The sequence below is a fragment of the Oncorhynchus kisutch genome, linkage group LG15 (assembly GCF_002021735.2).
Source record: "Oncorhynchus kisutch isolate 150728-3 linkage group LG15, Okis_V2, whole genome shotgun sequence".
NCBI lineage: Eukaryota > Metazoa > Chordata > Actinopteri > Salmoniformes > Salmonidae > Oncorhynchus > Oncorhynchus kisutch.
In genome coordinates this window covers 75,309,306-75,323,034 of record NC_034188.2, presented here as the reverse complement: position 1 = coordinate 75,323,034, position 13,729 = coordinate 75,309,306, and the positions used below count along the sequence as shown (strand labels likewise).

The following is a 13,729-nucleotide window of genomic DNA, read 5'->3' as shown; positions in this document are numbered from 1 at the left end:
CAGTCCCCCTACGCACCTCCCAGCTCCACGGGCACCAGAGCGGCGGTGCTGGGGGATGGAACCGACAGAACCCGATCTGGACGTCAGCGGGTAGCCAGCAGGTTATCCAGCCGAATGGACAGGTCCACCAGCTGGTCGAAGGTGAGGGTGGTGTCCCTGTAGGCCAACTCCCGACGGACGTCCTCGCGCAAACTGTGCCCGAGCGCCGCCCGAACAAGGAGAGGACCTGACTTCGGCGGAAGTCGTAACATTATTGGAGTGACCATCACAAAGCACTGACCTCAATCCTATAGAAAATGTGTGGGCAGAACTGAAAAAGCGTGTGCGAGCAAGGAGGTCTACAAACCTGACTCAGCTACACCATCTCTGTCAGGAGGAATGGGCCAAAATTCACCCAACTTATTGTGGGAAGCTTGTGGAAGGCTACCTGAAACGTTTGACCCAAGTTAAACAATTTAAAGGCAATGCTACCAAATACTAATTCAGTGTAAAATTCTGACCCACTGGGAATGTGATGAAATAAATAAAAGCTGAAATAAATCACTCTCTACTATTATTCTGACATTTCACATTCTTAAAATAAAGTGGTGATCCTAACTGACCTAAGACAGGCAATTTTTACTAGGATTAAATGTCAGGAATTGTGAAAAACTGACTTTAAATGTATTTGGCTAAGGTGTATGTAAACTTCTGACTTCAACTGTAGTTCTATAGCAGACAGACAGGGGAGTCAAAACAACACCAGTATTAAGGTGAGCACATAGCTTGAATGAAAGGAAACATGACATGCAATGACTTAAGGAAACAACATTCTGACATAACATTTTGTAAGGCATGAATCCTTTATGTTTTAGGCCCTAGGGAACTGTAAGAGTTGAGCGAGATTTGAAATATTGAAACACATGCATAACAGGTCATTTGAGGTCAACAGGTCAATGGTTTGTAGCAGTCTCAGCAGGTAGGCATAGTCTTACCTGTCCAGGTGGGCGACGGTGACAATCTCTCCTCCTACGTAGTAATTGAGTCTGTTGACTGAGCTGGTGTAGATGAAACAGTCTCCCACCCACAGACCAGTCTTCACCACCTCCTGAATCTCACCCAACACCTAGAGAAAGGGGGTGAGAGAGACCGAGAGTGGGAGAGATATAGGTTTGGAAATACAAAATAAATTGTCCTGTCCAGAATCTAATCTCTAGATGTCGCGTAGTCTCACCTCGAAGGCATCCTCTATCCCATCCTCGGTGACTCCCTCCTTGGTCTCCTGTGCTGTTGCCACTTTCTCAGCCAGGTAGCGCAACACAAAGAAAGACTCCTCCGTGGCAATACACACCAGCTCCCCAGACTCTGACCAGAAGACCTGAGGAAAGAAGAGGTGGTTACAGGAGGGTTGTGTTGCTGTGGAGAGGAGGTCAGAGGAGGGTTGGGTCACTATGGAGAGGAGGGTTGTGTCACTGTGGAGAGGAGGGTTGTGTCGCTGTGGAGAGGAGGTCAGAGGAGGGTTGGGTCGCCGTGGAGAGGAGGGTTGGGTTGTTGTGGAGAGGAGGTTAGAGAAGGGTTGGGTCGCAGTGGAGAGGGGGGGTAGAGACGGGTTGGGTCGCTGTGGAGAGGAGGTTTGGGTCGTTGTGGAGAGGAGGTTAGAGAAGGGGTGGGTCGCTGTGTAGAGGAGGATAGAGGAGGGTTGGGTTGCTGTGGGGAGGAGGTTAGACTCGCTGTGGGGAGGAAGTTAGAGGAGGGTTGGATCACTGTGGGGAGGAATTTAGAGGAGGGTTGGATCGATGTGGGGAGGAAGTTAGAGGAGGGTTGGATCGATGTGGGGAGGAAGTTAGAGGAGGGTTGGATCAATGTGGGAAGGAATTTAGAGGAGGGTTGGATCGCTGTGGGGAGGAGGTCAGAGGAGGGTTGGGTCGCTGTGGAGAGGAGGCCAGAGGAGGGTTGGGTCGCTGTGGAGAGGGGGTTAGAGAAGGGTTGGGTCGCTGTGGAGAGGAGGTCAGAGGAGGGTTTGGTCACTGTGGAGAGGGGGTTAGAGAAGGGTTGGGTCGCAGTGGGGATGGGGTAAGAGAAGTGTTGTGTCGCTGTGGAGAGGAGGTCAGAGGAGTGTTGGGTCGCTGTGGAGAGGAGGTCAGAGGAGGGTTGGGTCGCTGTGGAGAGGAGATCAGAGGAGGTTTGGGTCGCCCTTGCGAGGAGGTTAGAGGAGGGTTGGGTCGCCGTGGAGAGGAAGATTGGGTCGCTGTGGAGCATAGGTTACAGGAGGGTTGTATCGCGGTGGGGAGAAAGGTAGAGGAGGGTTGGATTGCTGTGGGGAGGGAGTTAGAGGAGGGTTGGATCGCTGTGGGGAGGAAGTTAGAGGAGGGTTGTGTCACTGTGGAGAGCAGGTCAGAGGAGGGTTTGGTCACTGTGGAGAGCAGGTCAGAGGAGGGTTTGGTCACTGTGGAGAGCAGGTCAGAGGAGGGTTTGGTCACTGTGGAGAAGGGGTTAGAGAACAGTTGGGTTGCAGTTGAGAGTGGGTTAGAGGAGTGTTGGATCGCAGTGGAGAGGGGGTAAAAGAATGGTTGGGTCGCTGTGAACAGGGGGTTAGAGAAGGGTTGGGTCGCAGTGGAGAGGGGGGTAGAGAAGGGTTGGGTCGCTGTGGAGAGGAAGGTTGGGTCGCTGTGTAGAGGAGGTTAGAGGAGGGTTGGGTTGCTGTGGGGAGGAGGTTAGAAGAGGGTTTGGTAGCTGTGAAGAGGGGGTTGGATCGCTGTGGGGAGGAGGTTAGAGGAGGGTTGGCTCGCTGTGGGGAATAAGTTAGCGGAGGGTTGGATCGCTGTGGGGAGGAATTTAGAGGAGGGTTGTATCGCTGTGGGGAGGAAGTTAGAGGAGGGTTGTATCGTGGTAGGGAGGAAGTCAGAGGAGGGTTGGATCGCTGTAGGTGGCTTCTCACCCTCTTGACCTGAGCTAGGCGCTGCCTGGACCTGCTATAATCTGTAAATGGTCACGTGTCTGAAAGTTGATATAGATCAACTGTGGATTAATAACAGTTTAAATAACTGTAGCCGACTCACGTGTTTAGGCTGGATCTCAATGCGGCGGACCAGCTCTGTGTTCTCCCAATCGTAGAAGGCCAGACCACTCACTGACCTCACGCCCAGCAAGAACCCACCATGGATACCTGCAGGGGATGATACACACATATCGTTAGGTATAACACATCAGCATATCATCTGCATGCAGACACACACACAGGGAGTCAGCTCATACTGGATCAAGTATGATATGTTTGTCTTACCTTCTGCCCCAAAGTCTGGTTTAAAAGACTTCTTTTCCTTGAAGTTCTTGAAGACTTTGACCATGCTGGTGCTCTCCCGAGTAGCATACCTGCCATAGAAACAACAGTGGTTACGTCAGCCTGACCATACTAGACCGTGGATGGTCCATAGATGACTGTGTATGAGTGGTCAGTGTGCGGTTGACTTGATTTACTCTGAGGAGTCGTGGCCCCAAACAAACTCCTGTGCTGAACCGAAGCTCTTGTTCCTCAGGGCCATTGCAGTGTAGATGATGTACTCTCCATCCCCACACACTACCACAAACCTGTAACACACATACACACACAGACACACAACATTAGTTAGTGTGTGATCACACACCAGTGCTGAGGGGAGGACGACTCATAGTAATGGATGAAATGGAGTCAATGGAATGATATCAACCACATATAAACCACGTTCGATACCATTCCATTTACTCCCTTCAAGACATTATTATGAGCCATCCTCCCATCAGCAGCCTCCCCTGACACACACACACACACACACACATATATACTGTCCATTTATGGTCCTGTAAAGCTCAGTTGGTAGAGCATGGTGCTTGCAACACTAAGATTGTGGGTTCGATTCCCGGGGAGCAACAGTACATACAAATGCATGCTCGCATGACTGTAAGTCACTTTGGATAAAAGCATCTGCTAAATAGCATATATACAGTACCAGTCAAAAGGATGGACACACCAACTCATTCCAGGATTTTTCTTTATTTTTACTATTTTCTACATTGTAGAACAACAGTGAAGACATCAAAACTATGAAATAACACAAAGTAGCTACCCTTTGCCTTGATGACAGCTCTGCACACTCTTGGCATTCTCTCAACCAGCTTCATGAGGTAGTCACCTGGAATGCATTTCAATTAACAGGTGTGCCTTGTTAAAGGTTTGTGGAATTTGTGTTGTGAGAAGGTACAGTAGGGGTGGTATACAGAAAATAGCCCTATTTGGTAAAAGACCAAGTCCATCCGGCCGTGTATCACATTGGGAGTCCCATAGGGCGACGCACAATTGGCCCAGTGTCGTCTGGGTTTGGCTGGGGTAGGCCGTCATTGTAAATAAGAATCGGTTCTTAACAGACTTGACTAATTAAATAAAGGTTACATATTATGGCAAGAACAGCCCAAATAAGCAAAGAGAAACTACAGTCCATCATTACTTTAAGACATGAAGGTCAGTCAATGCGGAAAATGTAAAGAACTTTTAAAGTTTCTTCAAATGCAGCCGCAAAAACCACAAGCACTATGATGAAACTGGCTCTCATGAGGACCGCCACAGGAAAGTAAGACCCATAGTTACCTCTGCTGCAGAGGATAATTTCATTAGAGTTACCAGTCTCAGAAATTGCAGCCTAAATAAATGCACATCTCATCAACCAACTGTTCAGTGGAGACTGTGGCCTTCATGGTCGAAATGCTGCAAAGAAACCATTATTGCTGCAAAGAAACCATTACTAAAGGACACCAATAAGAAGAGACTTGCTTGGGCCAAGAAACACGAGCAATGGACATTAGACCGGTGGAAATCTGTCCAAATTTGAGAGTTTTGGTTCTAACCGCCGTGTCTTTGTGAGACGCAGAGTTGGTGAACGGATGATCTCTGCATGTGTGGTTCCCTCTGTAAAGCATGGAGGAGGCGGTATGGTGGTGCTTTGCTTGTGACACTGTGTGATTTATTTTGAATTCAAGGCACACTTAACCAGCATGGCTACCACAGCATTCTGCAGCGATACGCCTTCCCATCTGATTTGCACTTAGTGGGACTATTATTTGTTTTCAACAGGACAATGACCCAACACACCTCCAGGCTGTGTAAGGGCTATTTGACCAAGAACGAGAGCGATGGAGTGCTGTATCAGATGACCTGGCCTCTACCACCCGACCTCAACCCAATTGAGATGGTGCCAACAAGTGCTCAGCATATGTGGGAACTCCTTCAAGATTGTTGGAAAAGCATTCCAGGTAAAGCTGGGTGAGAGAATGCCAAGAGTGTGCAAAGCTGTCATCAAGGCAAAGGTTGGCTACTTTGAATAATCTCAAATATAAAATATATTTTGATTTGTTTAGCACTTTTTTGCTTACTACATGGTTCCATATGTGTTATTTTATAGTTTTGATGTCTTCACTATTATTCTACAATGTAGAAAATAGTACAAAAATAAAGAAAAACCCTGGAATGAGCTGGTGTGTCCAAACTTTTGACTGGTACTGTATATATATTTTTTTACATTTGATGAGCAACTAGTACACACATGCACACAAACACGGTAACACACGCACATCCTGACCTGCCGTTGGGGTTGTGCTGGATGGTCTGGGGATAGATTTCACAGCTGCCCATGTCTTTGACGGCCAGGGACAGCCTCTCTCCGTCCTGTATCTCAGCCTCTCCCATGGCCTTCAGGTTGGCCTGCTGCACCTCAGAGTGCTTGGCCCACATGATCTTACCGTTAGAGTCCATAGACATTGCTGGTTCCTCGCGACCCAACTGAGGGAGGGGGGGGGGGGGGGGGTGAGGAGAGAGAGGGAGAAGAGGTGGGAGAGAGTGAAGAAGATGAGACAGAGGAAGAGAAGGAGTGATGTTCAAATCATAATATTTCAACTTCAGCTGAACATACAACTTGGACATACATGGGTGATATGTCAGCCTACAGAATCAAACTGGCCCTGTATGAAAACAATACAAGCATTCTATATGATTACCAATGATACTAATAATCAGATCACTGACCCCACATCATTCTTGATGTGTAGTTTAGAGTTTCCTTAAGTTGGTACCTTGATGATGATGCTGCCTTCATCATATCCCAGCGCCACACTGTTGGCGCCTCGTTGGCCACACACACACCACACACGTTCCATCCCATAGTTCAGTGTGTTCTCCAGGCGGTACGTGCTGGAATGCCAGACTCTCACGGTGCCTGTATGTCCATAAGAAGATGGAAGAAGGGTGGAGAGAAAGAGATTTACATGTGAGAAGATGGTCAACCATAGATAACGGATCCAGGGAAGACTAGAACTAGTCAACATGACAAGAAAGCACCATGTTATTACCACGGTACAATGTTACAACTTTAAAATGTTATTACTATGTTATAACATAGGTAAACACCTTGTTATTCCATTCTAAAGGGATAAGGTAAACACTACACTACCCACCGTCCTCGGAGCCTGTGAGAATGATTGGCAGCTCAGGGTGAAAGCTGACACAGGACACATTCTGGGTATGGCCCTCTAGAGTCTGCACACATGTCTTATTCTGGAGGTAGAGGAGAGGACTAGAGTAGAATCAGTCAACTCAATATATATCATCACTAGGACAGACGCGTAACACTTCAAGTGTGTGTATTTTCTCATCTGAAAAGTGTGTATGCTGTGCATATTCATATGTGTTTCATTCTTCGTTTGAGAGTGTGTGAAAAACTGTGTGTACATGTGTATATAAACTGTGTGTACATGTGTACAGTCGTGGCCAAAAGTTTTGAGAATGACACAAATATTCATTTCCACAAAGTTTGCTGCTTCAGTGTCTTTAGATATTTTTGTCAGATGTTACTATGGAATACTGAAGAATAATTATAATTTCATAAGTGTCAAAGGCTTACCTTTATTTTACTAGGCAAGTCAGTTAAGAACAAATTCTTATTTTCAATGACGGCCTAGGAACAGTGGGTTAACTGCCTGTTCAGGGGCAGAACGACAGATTTGTACCTTGTCAGCTCGGGGGTTTGAACTTGCAACCTTCCGGTTACTAGTCCAATGCTCTAACCACTAGGCTACCCTGCCGCCCCAATTACACTAAGTTGATGCAAAGAGTCAATATTTGCAGTGTTGACCCTTCTTGTTCAAGACCTCTGCAATCCGCCCTGGCATGCTGTCAATTAACTTCTGGGCCACATCCTGACTGATGGCAGCCCATTCTTGCATAATCAATGCTTGGAGTTTGTCAGAATTTGTGGGGTTTTGTTTGTCCACCCACCTCTTGAGGATTGACCACAAGTTCTCAATGGGATTAAGGTCTGGGGGGTTTCCTGGCCATGGACCCAAAATATTGATGTTTTGTTCCCCGAGCCACTTAGTTATCACTTTTGCCTTATGGCAAGGTGCTCCATCATGCTGGAAAAGGCATTGTTCATCACCAAACTGTTCCTGGATGGTTGGGAGAAGTTGCTCTCGGAGGATGTGTTGGTACCATTCTTTATTCATGGCTGTGTTCTTAGGCAAAATTGTGAGTGAGCCCACTCCCTTGGCTGAGAAGCAACCACACACATGAATGGTCTCAGGATGCTTTACTGTTGGCATGACACAGGACTGATGATAGCGCTCACCTTGTCTTCTGCGGACAAGCTTTTTTTTCCGGGTGCCCCAAACAATCGGCAGCAATATCCTTGCCTGTGAAGCCCTTTTTGTGCAAAGCAATGATGACAGCACGTGTTTCCTTGCAGGTAACCATGATTGACAGAGGAAGAACAATGATTCCAAGCACCACCCTCCTTTTGAGGCTTCCAGTCTATTATTCGAGCTCAATCAGCATGACAGAGTGATCTCCATGCTTGTCCTCGTCAACACTCACACCTGTGTTAACGAGAGAATCACTGACATGATGTCAGCTGGTCCTTTTGTGGCAGGGCTGAAATGCAGTGGAAATGTTTTTGGGGGGATTCAGTTCATTTGCATGGCAAAGAGGGACTTTGTGATTAATTGCAATTCATCTGATCACTCTTCATAACATTCTGGAGTATATGCAAATTGCCATCATACAAACAGAGGCAGCAAACTTTGGGAAAATTAATGTGTCATTCTCAAAACTTTATTTTCAAATTTTACCCCCTTTTCTCCCCAATTTTGTGGTATCCAATTGTTTTGTAGTTACTATCTTGTCTCATCGCTACAACTCCCATGCGTCCTTAACACAGCGCGCATCCAATGTGTCAAAGGAAACACAGTGCACCTGGTGACCTGGTTAGCGTGTACCGTGCCCGGCTTGCCATAGGAGTCGCTAGTGCGCGATGAGACAAGGATATCCAAGCCAAGCCCTCCCTAACCCAGACGACGCTAGCCCAATTGTGCGTCGCCCCATGGACCTCTCGGTCACAGCTTGCTGCGACAGAGCCTGGGCAAGAACCCAGAGTCTCTGGTGGCACAGCTATCACTGCGATGCAGTGCCCTAGACCACTGCGCCACCCAGGAGGCCCATTATCAAAACTTTGGCCATGACTGTATATAAACTGTGTTTCCATGTTTATCTCCATGTGTACCTGGTAGTCCCAGATCTTGACCAGGCGGTCGTCAGCTCCTGATATAAGATAGGGCTTGTCCCCTCCGCTGTAGTAGTCGATACAGTTGACTCCTTTCTCATGGCCCTCCAGAGTGAAGTTAGGGGAGGAAGATCCCAGCTGCCACACCTGCAACAGCCAAGGGCCAAAGAATACTCCAGTGTATTACTTGGTAATGATTTACAACAATTGTATAGAATTCATGAAACATTACACATCTATAAGCACTTCAGCATGACAATAATCCAACCAACAACTGTAGTGGTACAAACACAAAGATTAGTGTGTGTACTGTATGTACTTTAATGGTCCTGTCCAGGGAGGCGCTGGCGAACTGGTTGTTGTCTTTAGGGTTGATGACGATCTGCATGACATAGTGGGTGTGGCCCTCAAACACCTGACCACACACCCACTTCTTGTCCCAGTCCCAAAGCTTGATCAGCATGTCATCTGGACACACACACACACACACGATCATGTTCACAATATTCAATGGTTGATGTTTGTAATTTATGTATATATAAAGGGAGAAAGCGAGAAAGAGAGAGAGTGAGAGAAAGAAAGAGACAAACACAACATACCACTGCTGGTAAGGATGTAAGGTTGTGTTGGGTGGACTGCGATGCAGCGGATGTAGTCAGAGTGGGCCTCAAACATGTGAGCTCTCTCCAGAGTGTTGTAGTTAAACACACGGATCTGCATGTCATCCTGGGGAGGAACACAGAAGAGCAAGAGAGAGGGGGGAGAAGGTGAAGGGAGAGAGGGTGGAGAAGGTTAAAATGGAGAGAGATATGGGAAAACTCTGAATAGGACAGATAGATGCATTATAAGAAGTTATAAGGGTGTTATAACACTTACTGCTCCAGCAATGACCCAGTGCTTCCTCGCCACAAACTTAGCCACTCTCACAGGCAGGTCACACACCTCGAATGTCTTCACCAGGGTCTACAGACATTCAAAGGAATCACCAGAATCATGGTTATCATCATAGAGAAACAATCCATTCATATATCACTCAAGAACATAGTGTGCAGCAAGGTCTACAATGAATGAATGAATGAATGAGAACTGAATCCTAAATGAGAATGAATGTTGTTTACCTGTGTCTCGTGGTTCCAGACACAGACACTGCCATTGTACAGGCTGGCAACCATCCATGGTTCAGTTGGGTGCAGGTCCACACTCTTCACACGGTCCGACCGAGCGGTCAGCTTCCGCTTGATGTCCAACCGGAGAGGCTGAGAGGGACAGAGGGAGAGAGAGAGAGAACCCAATATATTAAGTCATATTGTACATCTGACTCCTAACTTATACTAGACCAATACTAGACACAGTATCTTATTTTGATACTAACCAGATTACTCTTCACTCCTATGTATATGCAGATCAGTTGAACGGAAACAATAAATAAAACATCTGATTTGACAGAGATCAGATCTGAGACAGGTCGGATACACTTCCCCCTTTTTTTCAATAACATGTATTCAAATGAGTCTGATTACGCTTATCAATAAAACTATAAGTGTATCCAAACCATAACAGCTATACACTTGTTCCGCCTACAGTAGATACAAAGTTCCACAAAGTGGCACCAAGTCAACTGTACAGCTTGTGGGGAGGGTTAATATGGGGGCGTGTCTGTGGAATGTGTCTCATTCCACCACATTTGAGGTGCATGAATGATTCTCTCTGGTCTGGAAATTCCCAGGCATTAGCCATTTGCGATAAGGTAGTTTAGGGAAAAAAATCGTTATATAAAGTTGCATATTGAAGTACTAGCATATTTAGTAACTGACCAATCGATCAGAGACTTCATGACTCTTTTGAATACCATATTGTAACATTATTGCCATTTCTAGAGTTTCTGCAATATCTTCATTCACAACTAGCCAGGCATATGTTAATTCATTGGATGTGGTCTAAATTAGTTTTCAATCAGGTAGCAATCGTAAAAAAAAGGATTTTTTTTTTTTTTTTTTAATGCTTTAAACGACTGGCCTGAGCGGCAGCGGATCTTTGTCAATACTTTCACTCTAAATCTATGTTGCACTTCATTCAAAATCGATGTTTTCATTTCCTTACCATGTTTCTACGTCTGCGGATAGTGTTTGGCCAAAGTGCCCGACCACCCTGAGAAATGAGTCGGGCTGGTAGACAGAGCGTAGTTCAGAGCGGAGAGTCTTCTTGGCGACGTGGAGTCTATGACGCTTCCTGGCTGCACTTCGCAAGATCCGGTGGAGCACCAGTACAGTCTGTACCTAACATGACCAGACTATGCGGTGCGTTCGACTACAGGCAAAATCAGGTAATTGTATGTAGCCTACCCACTCTCCCCTCCAAAAAAGATATACATAAATAAAAACCAATAAATGAATGAATTATAAAGATAATCATTCATTTGAACATCTTAAACATTGCCTAATTTCCTATTTGTTCAAATTATCTCCCTATTTCTAATGTGTATAAATATGCTAACTTGGTGAGTGAATAGTCTTTCAGATGTTTATCAGGCTAAAGCTACAGTATCTAGGCTTACCCAATATAGTCCATGCAGAGTTCAACTCAAATAAAGCTTTATTTGTCACATGCGCTGAATACAACAAGTGTAGACATGACCGTGAAATGCTTACTTACAAGCACTTAACCAACAGTGCAGTTCAAGAAGAGTTAGGAAAATATTGACTGAAAATATTGACCAAGTAGACCAAGTAGACTATAACAACACAGGTTTGTTTGCACCAGATAGGGCTGTTTTGGGTTTTCACGTTACGTTTAGTGTTGTATTGTTCGTTATTATCTTTATTAAAGATGTATCGAAATAACAACGCTGCATTTTGGTCCTCCTCTCCTTCAAAGGAAGAAAACCTTAACAGTTTCCTAGAGATGAAAGTGCTTTGGTGTGAAAAGTGCAAATCAATCCCAGAACAACAGCAAAGGAACTTGTGAAGAGGCTGGAGGAAACAGGTACAAAAGTATCTATATCCACAGTAAAACGAGTCCTATATCGACATAACCCGAAAGCCCACTCAGCAAGGAAGAAGCCACTGAGCCAAAACCGCCATTAAAAAAAACTGACTACGGTTTACAACTGCACATGGGGACAAAGGTTATACTTTTGGAGAAATGTCCTCTGGTCTGATGAAACAGGAATAGAACTGTTTGGCCATAATGACCTTTGTTATGTTTGGAGGAAAAAGGGGGAGGCTTGCAAGCTGAAGAACACCATCCCAACCGTGAAGCACGGGGGTGGCAGCATCATGTTGTGGGGGTGCTTTGCTGCAGGAGGGACTGGTGCACTTCACAAAATAGATTGCATCATGAGGAGGGACAATTATGTGGATATATTGAAGCAACATCTCAAGAAATCAGTCAGGAAGTTAAAGCTTTGTCGCAAATGGGTCTTCCAAATGAACAATGACCTCAAGCATACTGGCTTAAATAGCTTAAGGACAACAAAGTCAAGGTATTGGAGTGGCCATCTCAAAACCCTGACCTAAATCCTAAAGAGAATTTGTGGGCAGAACTGAAAAGGCATGTGCGAGCAAGGAGGCCTACAAACCTGACTCAGTTATACCAGCTCTGTCAGGAGCAATGGGCCAAAATTTACCCAACTTATTGTGGGAAGCTTGTAGAAGGCTGCCCAAAATGTATGACCCAAGTTAAACAATTTAAAGGCAATGCTACCAAATACAAATTGAGTGTATGTAAACCTCTGACCCATTGGGAATGTGATGAAAGAAATAAAAGCTGAAATAAATCATTCTCTCTACTATTATTCTGACATTTCACATTCTTAAAATAAAGTGGTGATCCTAACTGACCTAAGACAGGGAATGTTTACTCTGATTAAATGTCAGGAATTGTGAAAAACTGAGTTTAAATGTATTTGGCTAAAGTATATGTAAACTTCAACTGTAGGTCCTGAATGGCAGGAAGCTTGGCCCCAGTGATGTACTGGGCCGTTTGCACTACCCTCTGTAGCGCCTTACAGTCAGATGCCGAGCAGTTGCCATACCAGGTGGTGATGCAACCGGTCAGGATGCTCTTGATTGTGCAGCTGCAGAACATTTTGAGGATCTGGGGACCCATGCCAAATCTTTTCAGTCTTCTTAGGGGGAAAATGTTTTGTCGTGCCCTCTTCACGACTGTCTTGGTATGTTTTGGACCATGATAGTTTCGATGTTAATGGGGGCCTGTTCGGCCCGCCTTTTCCTGTAGTCCACAATCAGCTCCTTTGTCTTGCTCACATTGAGGGAGAGGTTATTGTCCTGGCACCACATTGCCAGTTCTCTGACCTCCTCCCTACAGACTGTCTCATCGTTGTCGGTGATCAGGTCTACCACTGTTGTGTCTTCAGCAAACTTAATGATGGTGTTGGAGTCGTGTTTGGCCACGCAGTTGTAGGTGAGCAGGGAATACAGGAGGGGACAAAGTACACACCCCTGAGGGTTAAGGATCAGCGTGGTAGACGTGTTGTTGCCTACTCTTACCACCTGGGGGCGGCCCGTCAGAATGTCCAGGATCCAGTTACAGAGGGAGGTGTTTAGTCCCAGGGTCCTTAGCTTAGTGATGAGCTTTGTGGGCACTATGGTGTTGAACTCTGAGCTGTAGTCAATGAAAAGCATTCTCACATAGGTGTTCCTTTTGTCCAGGTGAGAAAGGGCAGTGTGGAGTGCGATGAGATTGCTTCATCTGTGGATCTGTTGGGGCGGTATGCGAATTGGAGTGGGTCTAGGGTGTTCGGGAGGATGCAGTTGATGTGAGCCAAGACCAGCCTTTCAAAGCACTTCATGGCTACCGACATGAGTGCCAAGGGGGCCGTAATCATTTAGGCAGGTTACCTTCACTTCCTTGGGCACAGGGACTATGGTGGTCTGCTTGAAACATTTTGGTATTACAGACTCGGTCAGGGAGAGGTTGAAAATGTCAGTGAAGACACTTGACAGTTTATCCGTGCATGCTTTGAGTACACGTCCTGGTAATCCGTCTGGCCCAGTGGCTTTGTGAATGTTGACCTGTTTAAATGTTTTGTTCACATCGGCTACTGAGAGCATTATCACACAGTCATCCAGTATAGCTGGTTCAGACTAAAGTTCAAACCATGCTGGTGTTGCAAGAAGCACGTTCCAACCAACTAAGCAATCACATACTTG

At 45.9% G+C, this 13,729-nt stretch overlaps 1 protein-coding gene across 2 annotated transcripts in view; it reads right to left on the bottom strand.

The window, feature by feature from the left end:
• LOC109882736 (coatomer subunit beta') overlaps window positions 1–10,812 on the bottom strand; it is a 72,556-nt gene extending 61,744 nt beyond the window's left edge. The window contains exons 1-14 of one of the 2 annotated variants that reach the window (XM_031791103.1): window positions 10,659–10,812; window positions 9,677–9,814; window positions 9,435–9,521; window positions 9,158–9,284; window positions 8,878–9,026; window positions 8,559–8,705; window positions 6,460–6,559; window positions 6,079–6,221; window positions 5,589–5,788; window positions 3,457–3,567; window positions 3,263–3,351; window positions 3,039–3,145; window positions 1,214–1,357; window positions 975–1,105 (exon numbers count right to left, since the gene is read on the bottom strand). In XM_031791103.1, coding sequence (XP_031646963.1) covers window positions 975–1,105; window positions 1,214–1,357; window positions 3,039–3,145; window positions 3,263–3,351; window positions 3,457–3,567; window positions 5,589–5,788; window positions 6,079–6,221; window positions 6,460–6,559; window positions 8,559–8,705; window positions 8,878–9,026; window positions 9,158–9,284; window positions 9,435–9,521; window positions 9,677–9,814; window positions 10,659–10,661 — 1,676 coding nt within the window. In that variant the 5' untranslated portion in view covers window positions 10,662–10,812. The remainder of the gene's footprint in view (window positions 1–974; window positions 1,106–1,213; window positions 1,358–3,038; window positions 3,146–3,262; window positions 3,352–3,456; window positions 3,568–5,588; window positions 5,789–6,078; window positions 6,222–6,459; window positions 6,560–8,558; window positions 8,706–8,877; window positions 9,027–9,157; window positions 9,285–9,434; window positions 9,522–9,676; window positions 9,815–10,658) is intronic. The other variant, XM_031791102.1, reaches the window with a different exon arrangement.
• Between the last annotated feature and the right edge of the window lie 2,917 nt (window positions 10,813–13,729).